The sequence below is a fragment of the Triturus cristatus genome, chromosome 5_2 (assembly GCF_964204655.1).
Source record: "Triturus cristatus chromosome 5_2, aTriCri1.1, whole genome shotgun sequence".
In the NCBI taxonomy this organism is placed as follows: domain Eukaryota; kingdom Metazoa; phylum Chordata; class Amphibia; order Caudata; family Salamandridae; genus Triturus; species Triturus cristatus.
The window spans coordinates 21,597,693-21,618,624 of NC_140588.1; the positions used below are offsets into that span (position 1 = coordinate 21,597,693).

The following is a 20,932-nucleotide window of genomic DNA, read 5'->3' on the forward strand; positions in this document are numbered from 1 at the left end:
TTAATATTCTTTAAATGTGCTGCATTCAACAGTGTTTTCACTTACCCTACTGTTGTCGCCTGTGTCCCCGGTCCGCCACGGCAAGTGGCGATTGTGCGGAGGGACGTTAAGGCGCTTATCTCCATTTCCTGTTACCGGCTTGCTAAATGGAACCGCCGGTTGCGCTCTAGTTGTTTTTTTCTGCTCTCCATATAAGGCGGGGCTGGCAGCCCGTCTGCGCCCGTCCGCGCCTGACCGCTGCCTGCTGCCACGTTTTCTGGTTTGTGTTTTTACTGTTTTTTTCCCTATTTCTTGGTTTTTACCTTGTCAAGCGTTTAACTTTGTGAGATCTTGGGTACCTGTGAGTTCCCATAATGACTATGATTAAATATTCAAGTCGGGAGTTGAGAGACCTCAATTATCCATTATGTAAACATCCTGATATACCAGCAACTATCATTTTAAATGGCGTTTGCAAGAGTTCAGGCCCTGACAACTCTTGTCCCCTCCTGTGAATTGCGTGTCACCAATTCTCCTAAAATCCCTAAATCATTAAAAGCTCTTTATTTTAATGCTCGTTCTATTCCCAAACATGCTGTGGAAATCTGGAGTCTGATTGACTCGGAACATCCCGACATTTGTTTTATTACTGAAACGTGGTTGCATAAGTATGCTTCCCCTGATGTTGTCACTGCTTTTCCTCCACAGTATACTATAACTAGAGTTGACAGGGAATTAAACAGGGGTGGTGGCCTACTCATAGCTGCTACCTCGGATGTGAGTGTTATTTCTTTAGAAATTATCTATACTAATTTAATGGAAATGTGCGTTTTTAAAATTGAGGGTCTGTTAGGTGGAACTTGGCGTGGTGCTTTAGTAAATAGAACCCCTGGCCCTAAATTTGATTTTACTCACAAATTGCTGGAGACAATTGCTCCATATGAACTTGCCTCAGATCACTTTCTCCTGTTGGGGGATTTTAATTATCATGCGGAACTAGCACTTTAATCTGATACGGAGCAGTTCATTTCTAGTACTTGTACTTTGGAATTGGTGCAATTGGTGTCTGGGCCAACACATACGGCCGGACATACGCTTGATCTGTTATTTACCAATTCCGACAAGGTTAAGGTTGAGCTCCCACAGCCGTTACTTTGGTCGGATCATAGCCTATTAAACTTTGTTATTCTTGACCACACTGTTAATCCCGTGGCTAGGAAGAAATCTTTTTGGCGAAGATCTTGGAGCAAAGTTACTTTACCTCTTTTTACTTCCCATTTTAGTGTGCCTCAACCTAGCCCTAGGGAAACTATTGATCAAAGAGCAGTTCTTTCAGAAAAGACAATAACCAAGGTGTTGGATACTTTTGCTCCTTTTTCTAAAGTTAGAGTTGAAACCCGAGCAGCCCCATGGTTTACCGCTCAGTTAAGGTCAATAAAGCTCTCTTGTAGGGCGGCAGAGCGGAAATGGAGGAAAACTAAAGACTCCATTGACCGTAAAATGTACAAAGATTCTCACCATGAATATATGGGAAAAATTAGACAGGCAAAAAAAACATTTCTCTTAAATCGAATTGAGAAGGCAGCCAATTCTAATAAGGAGCTTCACCAAATTTTAAGGGAATTCTCTACTCCAGTTGTCCAGTTGCATTCTTCTATCTCCCAGGAGCGGATTGATTCCTTGTCTAAATTTTTTGAGGATAAGATTACTGATATTCACAATTCCTTTTCTTTCCAACAGACTGTGGGTGTTTTGGGGCCTATTTCCCCGATTACCTTTGATCCTCCTCATATTATGGAAGAATGTATTCCTTGTAGTTCCGATGAAGTGTTGAAGGCTATCATGAAAATTAAATCTGGTTCTCCCACTGATCCTATACCGGCTATAATTCTTCCCATCCTGGCTCCTGCTCTATTGGTTAGTCTCACTGACTTATTTAACGAGTCATTGTCTAGGTCTGAAGTTCCTAGAATATGGAAAGCTGCCAGAATTAGGCCTATATTAAAAAAACCTTCTGCGGATCCTAATCTTCTTTCCAACTACCGCCCAATATCGTTGCTCCCCCACTTTGGTAAGATGCTGGAGTTTCTGGTCAATAAACAGCTTGTCGACCATCTTGATAGCTATGGGCTGCTTGACCCTTCACAGACGGGTTTCAGGCTGACAGACAACATCAGACGTGCTCTGGATAGAGGGCAGTCTTCTATTCTTGTTCTGTTGGATCTGTCTGCAGCATTTGACACCATCTCCCACAGCATTCTTGAACGTCGACTGTGGGAGATTGGTGTCAAAGGAGAAGCCCTGCAGTGGCTAAAAAATTATCTATTGTCCAGATTCTACATATTGTCCAGATTCATGATGCCATTTCATCCAGCAGATCAGTTAAGATGGGAGTGCCCCAAGGTTCTATTTTGGGCCCTACTCTTTTTAATCTTTATGTGACCCCTCTGGCCGTAGTGATTAGATCCTTTGGTTTCAACGTCGTCTCATATGCTGACGACACTCAGATTCTGATCACTATTGGTCCTGACCCAACAGAAACTAGGCTCCGTTTTAAAAACTGTATGTCTCACATTGAAAATTGGATGTGTGCTAATCATCTGCAGCTAAACGGAGGAAAGACAGAGATAGTGCTTTATGGTAGGGCTCAAGAGTTTTGGTTCCATGATTGGGTGGCCTTCTAACCTTGGCCCTTGTCCTACTCCAACGGCAACTGTGCGCAATCTTGGTTTTCAAATGGACAATAAATTGTCCATGAAAGACCATGTAAACAAGACAATGAGCACCTGTTTTGGTGTTATGCACAATTTGCGTAAAGTTTTTAAATGGATTCCAATTGAGGCAAGAAGGCCCTTAGTTCAGGGACTAATTGTTAGCAGAATGGACTATGGTAATGCCTTACTTGCAGCCATAAATGATAATCTACTGTCAAGGCTTCAGGTCGTGCAGAATACTGCAGCTAGGCTGGTACTCAATCTTCCACCCAGATCTTCATCGGGTCCCACTCTGAAACTTCTGCATTGGTTGCCTGTCAGGAAGCGTATTCAATTTAAGATTCTTTGCTTGACACATAAGAACATGTACGTAATAGGTCCGGGTTTCTGGACTAAAAAGCTTAGCTGGTATCTCCCAGGTAGAACGTTGAGATCCAGTAACACAGCCCTTCTTGTATCCTCCAGAATTCGTACCGCTATTAACGGAGGTAGATCTTTCTCTTTTCTGGCCCCTCTGTTTTGGAATAAATTGCCTCTCCAGTTACGTACTATAATGGATCATAATTGCTTTCGTAGGAAGTTGAAGGCATTGCTGTTTGACATCTAACTGCACAAATTCTATCTTATTTTAGAGTTATCCACCAGCGCCATGAGACTTGTGTAGTGATATGTGCGCTTAATAAATATCCCTTGATTTGATTTGATTTGATGTTATATGTCGTCGGTCGCACTGTTGTCTGGTGCGAGTGGCAAAATGCGGGGCGGATCGGGCTATTCGGCTGTGCGGCTATGATTCCCAGAGAGTCAAAGCTGCGCGAGCGCTTGGGAGGCTTGGTAGCGTTAATTTGAACTCTCCTTTCCGAGTTAGAATATCATCGCTCCCCACGCGTTTTGCTGGTTGAGCGCGTTGTCCCTTGCTTGACTTTGTTCCTGTTTGCAGTGCAATCCGAAGATGGCGGCGCCCAGCCGATAGTTTCGGTTTCACTCCGGGAGCACTGGAGCGTTAGGCGTGCCCCCTGATCTTCACACTGGGCTTCGGGAAGCAATAGTGTTTCGGTATGTGATATCAGACCCTCTATACACGAGGCATCCTCCTCTCACACCCGCCGTTTGAGCAAGACTTTTCGTTGTTCTCCGACCCTATCGCATCGTAATTATTTTTGTTCTTCCCAATATGGCAGCCCCCAACAGCCAGTGTCAGTTTCGTTTTCTCGACAGATATTTAACTGAACTCCTTTTGTCTCTATATCGGAGCTGTCACTTCTGCGATATCACATGAAGTTTTCTTCCGCCCTGACCTTACTTGAACGAATATGTTGCAGGGCTCACCGTGTGCGTGGCTGGGTATGGATCTTTCTCTTCGGGATTAGTTCAGCTTGCGGCCACCATCTTTGGTGCTTTTATCTTCTCCGATCAGGGTCTTTTCTCTCTGGATTTTTTTCCTCCTTCGTTGCTTACTCGGTTGAGTTAAGCGGCGCTGCTGTCTCTCTGCTAGTTCTGACGTCTTCTGGTGTCCCAGTTTTTCTATTTCTCTCAGCCTATGTAAGTTCTTTTGTGATGCTCGCTCCCAGGAAAGACGGAGCTACGGAGTCAGGTGCCTGAACCCATTGCTGTTCAAGCCACGCCCCCATTTCTCCCTTCCATGGATCAAGCACATATAACTTCTTTTTGATTATTGTCCTTCTTTTAGAGCTGAGATGAGAAACTTTTTTTTTTTTTTTTGCTACTTCCCTTGTTGTCATTGCTTGTGTCGCTGTCTGCTTCCTAGGTCAGTATGTACACCACCATTCAACCACCCCTACTACCACAGCCATCACCGTATCACCACCACTCCACCTTACCATCCTATGACCACTCGACCACCTCCACCACCCTGTAACCACACCATTCCTACCATCATCACCCACACCTTTACCCCAACCACCACCATCTTAACCACCATTGCTCTAACTGCTACCAGCCCCACCACCCTACTACAATCACCTACACCGACCACTGCCACCACCGTAACTATCACCACTAACACCACCCTCACCATCATCACCCACTATCCTCACCACTGCTACCCTTACAACCACCCCCTCACAATCCTCAACATGGCCCTTTACCCAACATGGCTTCTAATTCCTTTCAAATTTCTTCATCTTTTAACAATCATTTTTAGCTCTGGATTAATTTTTGTTTTCGTGGAATGTTTCTGGCCTATGTTTCACTTTGTTTAATCTCGAGCTAAGTCATATATAAAAGGTTAAGAAACATTTACATGTCCACAACTATCTATCAACGTTATCTATGGAAATCAATATGTGAACGTTGAGAAGAAACTCTGTGGTAGAATGTTGATGTAAACCTTGTGGTTGAGGGCCCGCTGGGCAGATTCACATTTATTCATATTTGAGTGCCTTGTACATTTTAATTGCTGTTCTGTGGGATTAAGAAAACAGTCTTCATCGCATTGTATAAGCAACCTACAAAAGCAATCAATCCTGCTTCGAGTACTGATTGTCTAGGTTTTCCTTCCTCCTCTTGTAATTGGCCCTCCCCTGGAGCATTGCATCATTATTTGTGACCTTCCACGGCTTACTTTTCAGACACTTCTTTTGTAGGTCTCCCCTCAGACAGTGCATGCGCTGTTGCTTGTGGCAGATTTTAACTAAAAGGGGCTTTGAGTCCGCCCATTGCTTATCATTCTTTGGCTTAATTGCTAGTCTGATTTTGCTGGCTCCTGTTTGGTCAGCTGCCAGTTTCACGTTCTCTTCGTTAGATTTTCCAATCCCTTGACCAAGTACTGATTGCTTCTTTCTGATTAATGTCTTACCCTGATCGTGCTGGGATTGAGATTCTTTTTTCCCTTGCTTCTTCTCCTGTTGTCCCTGGTATTGCTTGTTTACCTGTCCCCTTCCTACGTCATGGGTGGTTGGGAGTGGTTCCACCACGCTACCACCAACATCCAACCACACCCTACCTCCACCAGCTACTACCACCACCACACAATGCTACCACCACTACCCTACGACCACCACCTCACCACCCTACCGCCACCAGCCCCATGACCACTCTGTTGCCGGCCTTTCTGACCACACTTACCACCCTAACCACCACCATATCACCTTAACCACCACCACCCTTCCCTCCACCACTACAGACCTAACCAGCACTACAACCCCAACCACCACTACAACCCCGTACACTAACCACCACCCTATTCACCACCAGCCAAACCTCATCACCACAACCCAGCCCAAATCACCAACACCTCCTTAACCACCACTGTTGTCACCACCACCACCCTCACCCTAAACACTGCTCCCCTACCCACCATGGCCCTAATACCACCAACACCCTACCACCATCTCCACCACCAACACCCTAAAACCATAGCCACAAAAATCACCTCCCAAACCACCATTACCATCACCAACCACCACCTTCACCCTAACCACCACCTTCACCCTAACCAGCACCACTTTCATCCCAACCACAACTGCCCCAACCACTACAAACCCTATCCGCTACAAGCCCCACAACCCTAACACTGCCACCACCCATCCTACCGCCAACACAACCCAACCATAAGCACCACAACCCTATCCACGCCACCCTGCCTTTACTACTAACCTAATCATCACCCCTAACCATTACCATCACTTTAACCACTACAACCCTAACACCGCTACCGCCATCCTACCACCACCTTTACCATCACCGCCCACCACCCTCATCTCTACCACCCTCAGCACCACCATCCTCACTACCACCCTCACCATCTCCCTTCCCCTCACTAAGACCCTAAATTCCTGTAGAAGCGCTTCATTTTTTTAACAATCGTTTGATACTGATTGATTTCTGTTTTCATAAAAAATTCGGGCCTACTTTTGTGTTTATGATCTCTCGAGTAACTTATTCTTGCCTGAAACTGCATCTAGTATACATATGTCATATATCAAAGACTTAGAAACATGTACTTGTCTATAGCTCTCCATCAGCCTTATCTATGGAAATCAATATGTGAAGTTTGAGATGGAACTCTATGGTCGACTATTTTTGTGAACCCTCGGGCGAGTGCTCGCTGGACAGATTCACATTTACATAAACTTCATATTTGATTGACTTGACTTGTACATTTTTACTGCTGTGTGCTGGGAATAATAAAAGCAGTGCTCATCGCATTACGTGACGTCCTTTTAATAAGGTAACCTACAAAGGCAGTCCTGCTTCGAAGACTTGTTTTGTGGGCTTCCTCTACTTCGGTCACTAAGCTGGAGAATGCCCTCATTCATTTTGTCCTTTGACAGCTTACATTTTAGACACTCCCGTGGTTAAGCACTTCATGAGAGTACATGTGTTTTCCTGCTCCCCCCTCGTTTAATTCTCTTCACCCATCCATCTCGCCGCATGTTGCGCTCACGTGCCTCTCCCCACCATGTTAAGTGCTTCTCCCCTTCATTGCTTTCTCATCCATGTGCTTCTCCCAGTTTTACATTACGCTCTCTAGCCCTTGTACTTCTGTTTCCCCGCACCCTGTTGCTCTCTCCCACAGCCCTCCGTGTTGGTTCCTACCCCGTTCTCTGTGACTCCCACCACCCCCAACCTGGGTCCTCACTGATACTTTCTCTCTTCTTGTTGCACCCTCCTACCCACTTTTTACCTAAAAAAATAAAAACACTTTAGCACTACTTCTTTTTATTTACCAATCCAACTTGGATTAGTAAATAAGAAAAATAAAAGCTCCAGCGCATTTTGTAAGCAAGTGCATGCGTGGTGCAGCCTGCTGCATCATAGGACTTGTTTTTTTTCCCCTCAAGCTATGCTTTTCAGCATAGCTAAAACCACTGGCATAGCCAATAATTCCCAAACGCGGTACCTGTTGGATTTGCCAATTCTTGCCTGCAAAATTCAGGTTGGTATAGCTTGGATGAATCCCACCACTTTTTCCTACCCAGAAAGCCCTGCAAATGTCAACATTTGCTTTAAACAATGCTCTGTTTAGTCTGTTTTCATGGTCCTGACTATAGTATTTAGGCCTAGGGTTGGTGTACCAACCCAAGGGGTTTCTGATGGGTAGGGACGCAGGGTAGTTTTTGATGGTGTGGTGAATGAATCCTGTGGTTTTTAGGGTTGTCTGATTGCCGGCCTACCCTGGACACACATATTACTTTCCTCCTTGGAAACCAAGAGTTAATTTTCCATAGATTTATTACTTGTAGGGAATTTCTCCCAGTCTCTCTCTCCTCCACCAATCAACCCCCTCCACTTCCTGTGAGGGGCAGATACACTGTGCCACTGGAGTGGAGAGTATATAGCCATATTCCAGGACGGACTGGCCCCATACCATTCCTTACAAAAAAAGCCCTGCTGTCAAGTGTATTTTCTTATCTTGTGGGTAGATTGAGAATAGATCAACCCTCCTCCCCGACCTCCCATCCACCCCTCCAAGTGGGGCAGAAAGACTGACTGCTTTCCAACCCAATCAGGTTTTATCATATTTGCTTGATGTTGACTGCTGCATACAAGTTAAGCCCTATAACTGCTTAAAGTTAAGACTCAGTCAGCAATTATGTCCATATTCTCAAATGATGATAATTTTTGTTTATCAAAATCATTTGTTTGAATTTAAACCTTCCTCTTAACTTCTTTGTGATGCTATAAATTATGTGGCACAGCTTTTTTGTAAATTATGATGGAGAATGATTTCTTTTTTAGCCAGATTGCCGTCCCTCCCAAAACTCTCTGCTTGAAGGGATCATGAGCGGTTTATGGTTCTGGACACACTTGTAGGCATACTAGAATATTCTTGTTGCGTAAAGACACTAATACATATAGCTTTATCGTCTTAATAATTATTAATCGGTAAAGAAAATAATAATGAACAAATCTTTGTTGTTGTTCAACAGAATCTGAATGAATATGTCGGTGCATTTGTTGCCCTCAAGCAAAAGATAATAGAGACTGAGTAAGTATGTCTTGCTTTAACTTCTAATGTTATACTAAATGCCAAATAAACTATAACAATGCAGAACCTGGTTTAGTAAGCATATAACATAGGAAAGATTCAGCTGGCCTTATATGTTGGACATTTATCACTGATAAGACAAAATAACATTTGTCTGATAATGGGGATTATATATCCCAAAAACTATGGAAGTTATATTTTTGAACCCATCCACTGGACACGTCGTAAATCAAGTCAGTCATCTTTTTGGTACTGTTATTAAAAAAGGTATTCTGAAATAGTTTTTAAACTGAATGAATCCCACATGCTTTGTGTTAAAACACCAGCTGTCTTCCTCAAGAAAGTGAAAAAGCTATAGAAGAATTCTGTAGTTTAATGGATATTTGAGGAAAGCTTTGCTAAACAGCAAAAAACCAAATCTCTTTCTTGCCTTAATTTTTTCAAAACCCATGACCAAAACTGCCACCAAGGAATTACTCAGCAATCCCTGAAACAACTCAGCCAGTAGCATCTTTCCCACAAAAACCCTTGTGGCTAACAGACACTTGCTGCACTCCTTACTCGTATAATATGTTAGTCTTTTAAAAGAGGATTATGTTCCGCCATTCTCAAACATGCAATCGTAGTACCCCTTTCCAAGAATGCTACATTCATGTCTGCCATCTTTATCTACTCCAGGATCTGAATTTCTGTGCCAGTACGTTGGAACAAGGCCATTGAAAAATCTTTCGTTATGCGCCATGTTTCAGAAAACTGCTGCCTCATTGAATTCCTTAACCTGAGACTTCTTAGCTGGCTATAAAGCCCTTAAAATAAGGCATCATAACCGTCTACTGGTAGTGTCCTCAAGGCAGTTGACAAGAGTGGGGAATACCGACTAGATGTATGCAGATCAATAGTCAGCAATGGCAATACTGTCATTATAGTAACATTTTACTTAATAGAAAAGGCTTTTTTAGATTTGCTATTAACATTGGTGCTGTTTGATGTGCACACAATTTGGCAGAAAGTTAGTGCATTTAACTTCATTTCAGTGTGTTGTGTTTCTTTCAACTCTGTGGTGCAAAGGTCAGATAAAATTGTTTTACTATCTTGCATAGTAATTGTTTGCTTTTCTTTTCCTTACAGCCATTTGCTTACAAAATATCAGCAGAAATGTGATGATATCCTTTTCAATTTTCCCTCTTTTACTTTATTTCAAGCTCAGTGTTTATGAATGGGACCCTACAGTCTTTTAAAAGATGAAATTATCATAAAATTAAGAAACTAATCAGATCAAAATTCCTGCCTTTGTATTAAATCTGTGTACTTTCCAAGTAAACTTACCCTCCATTTGATGTAAGGTCAACTAACTAGTTGATGACTGGAGTTCACTGTGGTGTATATATTGGAGATAAGTTCCTTTGTGCATCCATGTGGCTTGAATAACTTTTCAAATGGTGTTGATTTTCTGGATCCTGCTTCCCTCGTGTTGGATGGGAATGGCCTAGTGACTGAGTTGAGGGCCTTCCAGTGTTATTTAGAGAGAAATCCTTCTTGCAGGTACCGAAGGACTTCATAATTCTCCAATAAAAAAAGTCCATGGGAGACCTCTTGTCGCCCTCCTTCGATTAAGACAGCCCTCTGTGTAAAATATGAGTTGTGATGCATCAGGAAAAATGGTGCTGGAAGGATATTACATTTGTATTCAAGTATTTAATATGAATTTATCACAAATGTCATAAAAGTGGATCAAAACATTTGAATGGTTTTCATATTTGGATGTAAAATAAATCCTAGACAGACCTACTAATCAGTACGCATTCCATATGTGTTCAGTATTTTTCAGTGGTTCCAAGAAACCGTTCCAATGTGGTCCTAATCTGGGCTGCAGTATATTAATTCTCTGGATTTGCGAGCCCTAGAACCCACCCATCTCTGTTTGTCTGTATTTGTCACTTGATAGCCCTGGTTTTGCTGCCAAGCGCGAGTATGTCCCAAAGGTATCAGAGCGCTGTACAGAGCAAAGGCAGTTGCCGTTACATACATTTTACAAAAACAACAGGATTATCTTATTGATGTGGAAGATAACTTGGTCTCCCAGCACCTAAAGGGGAGTATGTTGCATCAGCACTACTAGGATCATTGTCCTCCTGTTCTGATCATGGTTCATCTGTGATGACATTGCAGACTTGTGGCATAGAGAACCAAAGTGTTGCAGTCTAGATTCATTGCTGACTCAAGGTCAATCCAGCCCATGAGGCATCTATTTAATAACATCTTTTTGACCTCCTTTTTGAAAACCCTCTTGTTGGGTTCAGCCGAGTCTCTGGTAGTAGAGAGTTCCATGTTTTGGGGGCCAAACCGGAGGAGGCACTAGCTTGTGTTAGTATTTTTCTAAATCTCATTGGTTCAAGGAGGGACCTCCCGGTTCTAGGAGAGAGACTACCACATGATAAAGTAAGATTGTAGGCTGGGTACTCAGGTGTACCATAGTGCAGTGCTTTGTGCGTAAGGCAGGCTATCTTGAGGATTGACTGGAAACCAATGTAGGGACTTTGGAGATGATTTGATATAGTCAAAGCACCTAAATCCTGTTAACGATCTTGCTGCAGTGTTGAGGGTTGCCGTTAGCGGTGCGAGTCGTGATTTGTAAATTCCTAACAGTGGCGCATTTCATAGTCAAGCTTAGATACAACCAAGGATTGTATTGCTATTTTGAGGTTGGAAGCCGTTAGGAAGGTTTATAATTTCTTCAGGAGTGTAAGATGTAGGAGTGCACTCCATGTGAATGTGAGCTTGCATGTTGAGATTTTTGTTGATTGTTATGCCAAGAGATTTTGTGGATTCAACGATTATTTGATTGCAGCCCAGCGCATCCAGGTGAATGTGCCATTTTTGTAGGAGAAGGGAGCTGTGAGGGGAAGAGAAGAGTAGGAATTCAGTCTTTAGAAAATCAGGCTTGAGGTGATTTTAACACTGGATTCAAGCAAGCCTGGCTGAAGACGGCTGAAATGCCAGAAACCGGTCCTAGGAAGCTTGTTTCCGGTCCAGGGAAGACATGGCTTGGCAGTTTGGGCTGGACTGTTCCCATGAGGCACAGGGTCAGACTGATTTGCATATGGCCATGTCTGAACTGGGGTGGCAGAGTGGGCTAAAGAACGGTGATGGATTAAACCCAGATCAGTTGACTGGGGGTGAGTGCTTGCAATGTTCAACACTCCGTCCATCATTTCCTTTGGTTTTGCTGTGATTTTAACACTAGCCATAATTGGGTTAGCTACAGTATATCATCGAGACTTATAATGTCTTCTAGGGAGAATATCTCTAGGTAAATCTGAGTATCATCAGTGTACATGTTGTAGGGGTTCCATGTACATGGTGAAGAGTGTTGGGAGGATAGTGGAGCCTTTTGGGACTCCCGGTCAGGCTGGAGAACGACCTTCCTAATTTGAAGGTTTAAAGGTTTCGTAGATTGGAGGTGAACCATCTTAGGATGTTTCCGGATAGCCCCATTCTACTTCCAAGCAGTTCCAAGAGTTTGTTGTGGTTGACCTTGTCGAATGCGGCGGAAAGATCGTGGAGGTTGATCAGCCAGGAGTTATTTTGGTCCAGGATTATGAGGTGTAATGGCGGTTTCTGTACTGGGACCTGGTCTAAAACCCGATTAGAACTTGTTGAGTAGTTTGAAGTTATTAATGTGTTGGCACAGTTGATTGTGTAAATATTTCTCCAGTAATTTCGCTATTAAAGTGATGTTTGTGACTGGTCGAAAGTTAGTCAGATCAGTCGGGTCAGCACCTTTTTTTCAGTATGGGTGTATTTTGTCTGTACCATTTCCTATTATATACTGATGTTTCATTGGAAAAAGATGTAGGCTTAATCTTACCTTTTAAGTATGGCATATCATGCCTGTAGCTCAGGTAAAAAAAATTTTTTATGAAGTTAAACTTTGTTCCAATTAATTTATTTTTATTTTAAGGCAGATTACAATGCTAAATTGTATTTCTGTGGACGTGCTTATATCTGTGCATAGACAATGGGGGTAGAGTGGATACGCAATCGAAATAGATAAAGATAGGTTGAGAGAAATTTAACGTAGCTGGGAGTGTTTGTGGTTATGGTTTGGCTAGTAGGTTAGCTGTGTGATGAGGTAAGGGTTGCCTAATAATTATGAGTGAAAATTAACAAAACTGAATGTTGAGCTAATTATGTGACTGTTTTGTGGTAAATCATGTTACTAAGAGTTATTCTTCACTAAGTTATTTTGAAGCTGACTCAGAAGAAATGCAGTCTTAGAAAATGCAACAGAGAAAGCTGATGATCCTGATCTTAACTAGAAAACTATGATCTTAAATGTTAAATATTTATGGAAGTGTTTTGACGATCTCCGACATTAGAATAGGTGAAATTTGAAACCTTGCATTGCGGTGATCTTCAAAGGTACTTTCATCATGCTTGCTTTTGCTTTGTATTGAGTATATATTTTATTTTTTTCAAAAAGGAAATGTTATCAACTAATTGTTTTCCAAGTTTTCTTTAATCAGATGTTACAGCTTCAGGTAACAGAAAGGTAAGTGTGCGCTGGTAAAACTTTTTTCTTTTTGTTCAACTTCAGCACTTTGTCACTGTTTGTGGAATGTAGCAGTTACCATGTGTTTTCCTTTGAATGTGGTAATGTATTAATCCTCTAAATTGCCACCCTAAACTGGACACTATATGCATAGCGTGATCTAACACAAAGATAACATCTAAATTATTCAGTATCTGAATTGCTAGGCTTGTGCTACATTGCACAATTTTGAATGTTGACTTAAAGTTCTGTGGCACTCAAGTGCCACTATGTGCATTGGGATTATAATATAACTGCAAAAGAGCACTTCCATTTCTGTGAATTATGCTGTGGCCTACAATGGGGTAAACACCTTACGCTGGTCTCATTTTTTACAAATTAATCCGAAAAAAGACATTTTTGCAGCATAAATAATTTTTCAAAAAAGGACCAAGTATATATCGAGTAATGTACAACAAGCATTTACAATGCAATGGTCTTGGCATTGTTAAAGTTAGAGCTATTGGCATTGCTCATGACATTATTTTTGTTTATGTTTTTTAAAAAAAATAAAGAAACGGCATGGTTATTTACAATGTCAATAGCTTAATCACTCTCAAGTGCGAGACCTATTGCATTTGCACCCACACACAGAGCCACACACACAAAGCCACCCACACACACACAGCCACTCACACAGAGCCACTTACATAGAGCAACCCACACACAAATAGAGCCACCCACAGAGCCACCTACACACACACACACACACGCAGTAGCCCCACTGACCTATTTACATTATGTGAACTTAATACAATACAATTAGTAGTTGATGTTAGGGCCGTTCCGGTGCGCAGTCACGGAGGTGAGAGAGAGGGAGTACAGCCACCGCTCTGTACCTTTGCAGACTCCTGTCTGCCGAGGATGAAAAAGTCTACTTATTCCCGGGGTCTCCTGAGCAAGTCACACCTGCCTGCAAGTGCCTACGGTCTCGGGAGGAATCTTACCCTGAATGCAAATATGTTGTAATGCACACTTCGCCGAGGTATTTCACTGCGGGTGTTAAACAGAAGGGTAAACAAAACACTCATGCGGGAGCGCAGAACGTCTTCACACTACTGCTGTGTCCTTCACATGTTACAGAACGGGCGTGCACTAAATGATTTAGAGCCCCTAAGCAAGTCAGCGTGATCGGTGCATTCTAGACTAATAACACCACTCGAAAACACGCCTAGAAGATAAGCTTCACTGCGCGATGTTAGTAAGTAGCTCCAGACACTGCACAATGGGAATGGTGTAAGTGCCCATCGGCGGTGAGTGCTCTGCAGTTCTCCAGCGGCGCTTTAAAACTTTGCTCACTCCACGCCTGTGTGACACAGTCATAACAGCGCGACCACCCTCTTACCTCCCACAACATTGGCATCTCACGCTTACCTCTTTACACGTGTACGGACGGCGTCCACTTCCATTCCTTTAAACCCACACACATACGTCTGGAAAGTGAAGTTAAATAAAAGCAGCACGTGCCCCGTGCACTTCCGGCGCTTTGTGCCTCCTCGAACTGGTTCAGCAGACCCCTAGGTGCAGCCACGGCCTCCCTGCTCGGCCCTCCCCCTGCTGACACCAGCTGACATCACGGGCTGCACCCCTGCCCCTCCCCGCCCTCTTCAGGAGATAAGGCTCCTGGCACAGCAGGGCTCTTGCTCGGGATGTGTCACAAATCAAATGGTGAGCTCGCGAGTGCGCTGAGCTCGCCTGAAGTGAAGCCACTTTCACGTCACTGAAGTGAGCTCTCGGCTGCTGGCAGCTCAGTCTCTGCTCCACCCTGCTGAGACATCTCAACAAATGAGGAGGAACCGGTTACACGGGAAGTGTAACCGTACACCGTCCGTGCCCTCACCTTCAGCACACTGCACTGCGAGGGCGAGCAAGGCCTCTGTGCAGCGCCGACCCATAATTTACAAGTCACAGAGGAGTTAGCCTACAATGTGGGCATTGACACGTGCGCTGACAGGCAGTCTGTCACTTGATACGGTCACTTCAGAGATCCCCGTACCGGGGCAGGCAATGCCGGCAGTCAAGCGCGCCCACTAGTAGGCGCTAGCATGGGGAAACGTAAGGACGAAAATGCGTGCCGGGGTGCCTCAACACCTCGACAAGGGAAGCCCCACTTTACAGCCGTAACAATTAGTATTTGATGTTAGGGCCGTTCCGGTGCGCAGTCACGGAGGTGAGAGAGAGGGAGTACAGCCTGTACCTTTGCAGACTCCTGACTGCCGAGGATAAAAAAATGCTCCGTTCCCAGTCCGACCGCGCACGAAATGGCCGAACCTTCGGATATAAAAAAAAGAAAAACACGCCCACCACGTGTGAAAGGGGCAGGGAGTACAAAAAAGAGAAATAATTGAAAAAACACGCCCCCAAATCCGAAAAGGACGGGGCTTGTTTGGAGAGACAAACCTCTTCTCCAATGGCTGACCAGTATTTCAGAGGCCAGCCAATGGAGAAGAGGAGAGAAGAGAGGCGGGTTCAAGCCCCTCTTCTCCAAGTCATTAAATCTCGCGAGCGAGACTGCGCAAGCGCAGCCTTCGCTAGCCGAGACCTAAAAAGGAAACTGCATTTGTAAAAGTAAAATTAGAGAATATACACTTAGAAAAGCAAAGAGGCCTGTGTTTTGTCAATTAGGCCACTTAGGTAAAAGAAGCATTGAAAGCTGGCGGGGAAAAAGGAATTGATAACTACCATATCAGATGATCAAAGACAATAAAAGAAAGCTGGCTTCAAGTTCCCACTAAAATCTCAAACACTAGATATGAATACTGTTTGATGTCTTTTTCGCTGCAAGTTGGGTGTGTTCTCATTAAGAGAGAAACACATTCTGATTGCAGTCTTCTTGTGTTGTACATCACATTTTTAGGTCTCGGCTAGCGTAGGCTGCGCAGACATGCGCAGTCTCGCTGGCGAGATTTAACGTTTTAGGGTAGATTTCTCTAGTGGGCTTTAAGCCCCGCCCCTCTTCCATTGGCTGGCGTCACTGTTTATGCTAAACGGTGGCCAGCCATTGGAAAGGAGCTTCCAGTGATGTACAGTTTTCTCTTTTAGAGCTGTCCCAGTTGGACTGGCTGCCCTGACTTACTGCTGGCGTAAAAGGTTTATCATCTTTATGGGGCCAAACACATGGCCCCATAAAGATAAGAAGGCTTTTAGCAGGCGAGACCTGGGACGGCTGAAAAAGGGGAAAAAAAAACGTCATGGCGAGCGTTTGTTTTGGTCAGTCACAACTCAGGTTTCTTTGCTACAGTAGTTGAAAAGTGAGCTGATTTGCCCTCTCAGTTCTGCAGCAGCTCCTGGCTTGCTTCTCCCCCCCCCTTTAGAGGGAGAAAAAAATAAAGATCAACAAACACAATCCCTGCAGCCCGGCTCGGAGTGAAAGAGGAACGTAGCGCGGACTAGAACTAAAACGCAAACAAACACAACATTAACCCTAACAGAGGCAAGGGACAGAAGTGAAGCCCGGACAGGGACTCTCAGTGCCCTTGAGGTCGTGGACAGGGCCGGGATGGCACCCGGAAGCGCAGCGGTGACTGCGAGCAGAGCTTGCATGGGGGGAGGCCAAGGATGCCCCCGGCCAAGGAGGACTCGGAACCGGCTCTGAGGATGGTGGGCACTGGCGGTGAGGCGCCCCCGAGGGAGGAGGCCGGTGGAGCAGAGCCGGGTAGAGCGGTGGAAGGAGCGGCGGAGATCCCCTCCTCTGAGACACGGGGTGAAGAGGAGCAGGGCAGCGGGGAGTTGGGGCTCGAGCGTCGGCGCTGGCGGAGTTTATTATAGCTGAGAATCGTCTGTCTTGAAGAAAGGTGGCTGCTCTGGTGCTTTCCTTCCGTGGTGCTTTAGTCACTCACTGACGGCTTTTCTTCAGGAAAGACAGGGAGTCCTCTCACAGACACCTGCTGTCCTCTCTGTCTCTAGGCGCCTTAGTAATAATCCCTCAAATGCCCCAACTTGGCGACCTGCCAATAAAGCACTTTTTTGCCAGTTTTCTCTACCCCCACACCCCACTTTGGGGCTATTGCCTCCAGTGTAATTTTTGCCACTGGCTCAAGAAATATTCAGTTTCATTGACCAACAAAGGAAGTTCAGATGTGATAGACGTTTGTTGTTCGTGAGGTGATAGAAGTACGCTTGTCAGCTGTCGGAAAGACATAAGCCTCAAGCTGAATGCTAATAACCTTTGAAGAAGGGACCCTTGTGGCACTGAAAGCTAGTCTTCCTTACCAACTGCCCACTTCCTTTTGTTCACCCAAGCCTCACAGTCACCAATTTGCCCGGGTAGTATTGTTGCGTGCATTGTATCTTTGTAGGTATGGCTACCGAAACGTTATCATATATCTTTATGCCAGACCATAACTTTATTAGTTATCCGAATTTGACGTATGTGATTTGTGTCTATAGTGAGTTTGTCACGAATCTCACCCCTTCTTTCACGCTGTTTTCGTGTTCCCTGCTGTTGCAAAACACGTATATGCTTTCCAGGCCTTAACGTACAGACATATTTTGTTTACAAGTGATTTTATTAAGGCCTGTCACAGAGGATGACTAATGCGTTAAGCATGCGGCTTCACTGGGGCAACAGAGAGGCAGGAGTGATTGTGCTTTGACTAGGATGGTGAAGGGGAGTCTGGATGAACACGGTGGCCCTGAGGAAACTTTTGCCCTCGTGACTTGCACAGGACAGGGATGAGCGATGTGAAAGGCAGGAGGACTTTGCAGGTTTTTTTTATGCATGCCCCCTTTTGTTACATTGCACAGCCCAACAAAGCCCACGCAGCCTCCCAGGAAACCGGAGCACATGACATCAAGCAGTTCATTGGCAGGCAGTTATCTCTGTACAACCACCCAAAAATTAACATTTTTCACTCGAATTGCACTTATGTACTACTTTTGTAGTCCTGAGACTAATTTGTGAAAAAAACAATGTTATATATGTACTGCACCACGGTGCGGTAAGCCAAGTGTTCGCTGCTGACATCAGCTGTGATCTGCAAATCCTGTCAAGGCCCTGTCAGCCAGCCCTCTACCCTTCAGAGATCATAACATTTATTCATTCTTTAGTTGTTCATTTGGGCACAAAACACCTTGGTGCAAATTACAGCCCCCGGCGCTGAGTGTGTCTTTGATTCCAATGTACAGGCTGCGGCAATGTGCAAAAAGTTTTTGCGCCCGGTTTGTGTGCTCCCCAACTTTTCATTTACCCCAAGCATTAAAAATGCAATAGGTCTCGCCTTTTATTAAGTTAAAGCCATTTGCTTTGCTATACAATGCCATTAGCAAAGCAAATTGCTTCAACTTAATCAAAGGCGAGACCTATTGCATTTTCAATGCTTGTTTATTTGGGAGTGTGCAGGCCAGCCGTTATTCAAATGTTAAAAAATTCTCGCACTATCCGTTGTTGCAAGAATACCACACAGCTAGTCAGTACCTTAATCTAACCACTAGTGCCAGCTCCGTACTACTAACAGACGCTTTTCACACGGCCCACCAGTGCTAATATTTCAGCACTGTCTCCTCTCACTGCAAATCAGATCTCATTGAGAACACATCTCATGAGTGCAATCTTGTCACATTGCTCAAAATTACCAGCCTCTAATGGTTTCCATTAATGCCATTTTTGTATGCTGCCAACTAGTACCAGTTTCTCACTTGCCACCAGTGAACTTGCCACCAGTGACACTTATATACACTCCTCTTAGCAGTGTAGTCTGTTCACACGGTTCCGTATTGCTTGCTCCATATTTTGTTTCACATTCACTGCCCACTACCTGAGGATGCTGCTCAATGGTGCGGCTTCACACTGGCACCAGTGCCACTTTTTCACACTGCCAAAAGCTGTTAGCTGTTGAATTTTCAAATTACTGCATGTTTCCTTCACTGCTCACCAGTGCCAGCTTGTCATGCTGCCTACCTGTACCATATGCTTATTCTACTAACTAATAACCATTTTGACCATCTACCACTAGTGCCAGGTCTTCAGTATGTCTACCAGATTCAGGACTTGCCCATCCCCGTTAAGGAAAGGTGAGCAGTATTGATGATGATATAAAGCTTATTAGGCACTCAAATGCCGAGGTGTCTTGGCGCTAGTGTGTGCACGCAGGGAAGGGACTGAGCTAGATCTACTCGGGAGTAAACAGCCAGGATTTCAAGGCTTTCCTGAAGGATAAAAGTTTAGGCTGCAGTCTCAGTGCCACTGGCAGTTTATTCCACAGTTGTGCTGCACAGACAAAGACCTGCCACCCCATCTGGCCCGTCAAAACTTTGGGGTGCAAATCAGGCCAAGACTGGCCGACCGTAAGTTTCTTGAGGGGGTATAGAGCCAGAACATTTCCTGACAGTCATCTGAGCCCCCACCGTATCGTGCCTTGTGCACCAGGCGGAGCGTCTTAAATTCAATTCTCTGCTGGACGGGGAGCCAGTGAAATGCCCTTCTTCCCTGTGACGTAGGATGACCTTTAGGGAGCTTTAGGATTAGTTGTACCGCAGCATTCTGCAATGATTGAAGTTTGCTGATCTGATGTTTATCAATACCCAGAAACATCGCATTACAATAATTCAATTTGGACAGAAAAAGAGCAACCATTACCATCTTCTGTAGTATGAGGGGAATAAAAGAGAAAATTTTACGAAGGGTCTTTAGCAGAAACAAACTGGCAGATGTTAAACTGTTGACCTGTGCCGAAATATTAAGTTTATCGTAAAAAATGACCCAATATTCCTCACCTTCCTAACCGGGTGAAGACATTCCCCAGCCTCCGACGGCCACCAAGAATTGTTCCTTAGTGGTGTTCCATTGCCAAACTCAATCACTTCTGTCTTTTCTGTATTAATCTTCAGAAAACTTAGACTCATCCAATTCATGATGTCCTTTAGACAGGAGCGAAAGCTGGCAGCTGTTAACTCAGGCCTGTCCGACAGGGATATCACTAGTTGTGAATCATCGACATACGACACAAATGTGAAGCCATGTTTCCTGACCAGTATTGCCAGTGGCTTCACATAGACGTCAAACAACGTCGGGGACAGAGCTGATCCTTGCGGAACACCACAGGGCAGGTTGAAACTGTCGGATTGTAAGCCGTCCCAGCTCAAACTCGTTTCCTGTTCTCTAAAAAAGAGGCGAGGAGGGCCAGAGCCGAGTCACCGATTCCTACCTCCCGTAGTTGCCGCACTAACACCGTGTGATTCACGGTGTCGAATGCGGCCGACAAATCAAGGAGAACAAGGATTGCCCTACCTCCGCCATCCACTACTCTCCGAATCCCCTCTGAGGCTGCAATCAGAGCAGATTCCGTGGAGTGTCTTGGCCGAAAGCCATGCTGGGTGGGGTGCAATAGCCTATTGCTCTCTAAATATTTTGTCAGTCTTATTGACCGATTTTTCGAGGACCTTAGCTACAAATGGTAAACCCGAAATCGGTCGATAATTTTTAAATTCGGTAGGCTCTAGCGAAGTTTTCTTCAAAATTGGCCTAATACACGCAGTCTTCCAGGCCGCAGGGTAAATCCCTGATGGTAGAACTTGATAGATCAGAGGAGTAAGAGTTTCACTAATCCTCTCAGCGGCCAGGTGCATAATGGCAGGGGTCATTGGGTGACCCTGATTTGATAGACTTTAAAAGGTTCATTACATTATCACCAGAAAGAGGTTTAAAACATGTTAACTTGGATGGCACTGTCTCCCCCACGAGAGAAGGTTGATAAC

The 20,932-nt window shown here is 44.4% G+C and overlaps 1 protein-coding gene across 1 annotated transcript in view; it reads left to right on the forward strand.

Moving 5' to 3' along the window:
* Positions 1–20,932, forward strand: part of ICE1 (interactor of little elongation complex ELL subunit 1) — a 591,393-nt gene that overhangs the window by 76,604 nt on the left and 493,857 nt on the right. The window contains exons 2-4 of the mRNA XM_085606774.1: positions 8,588–8,646; positions 9,775–9,809; positions 13,180–13,198. Of these exons, the coding sequence (XP_085462900.1) occupies positions 8,588–8,646; positions 9,775–9,809; positions 13,180–13,198 (113 nt within the window). The remainder of the gene's footprint in view (positions 1–8,587; positions 8,647–9,774; positions 9,810–13,179; positions 13,199–20,932) is intronic.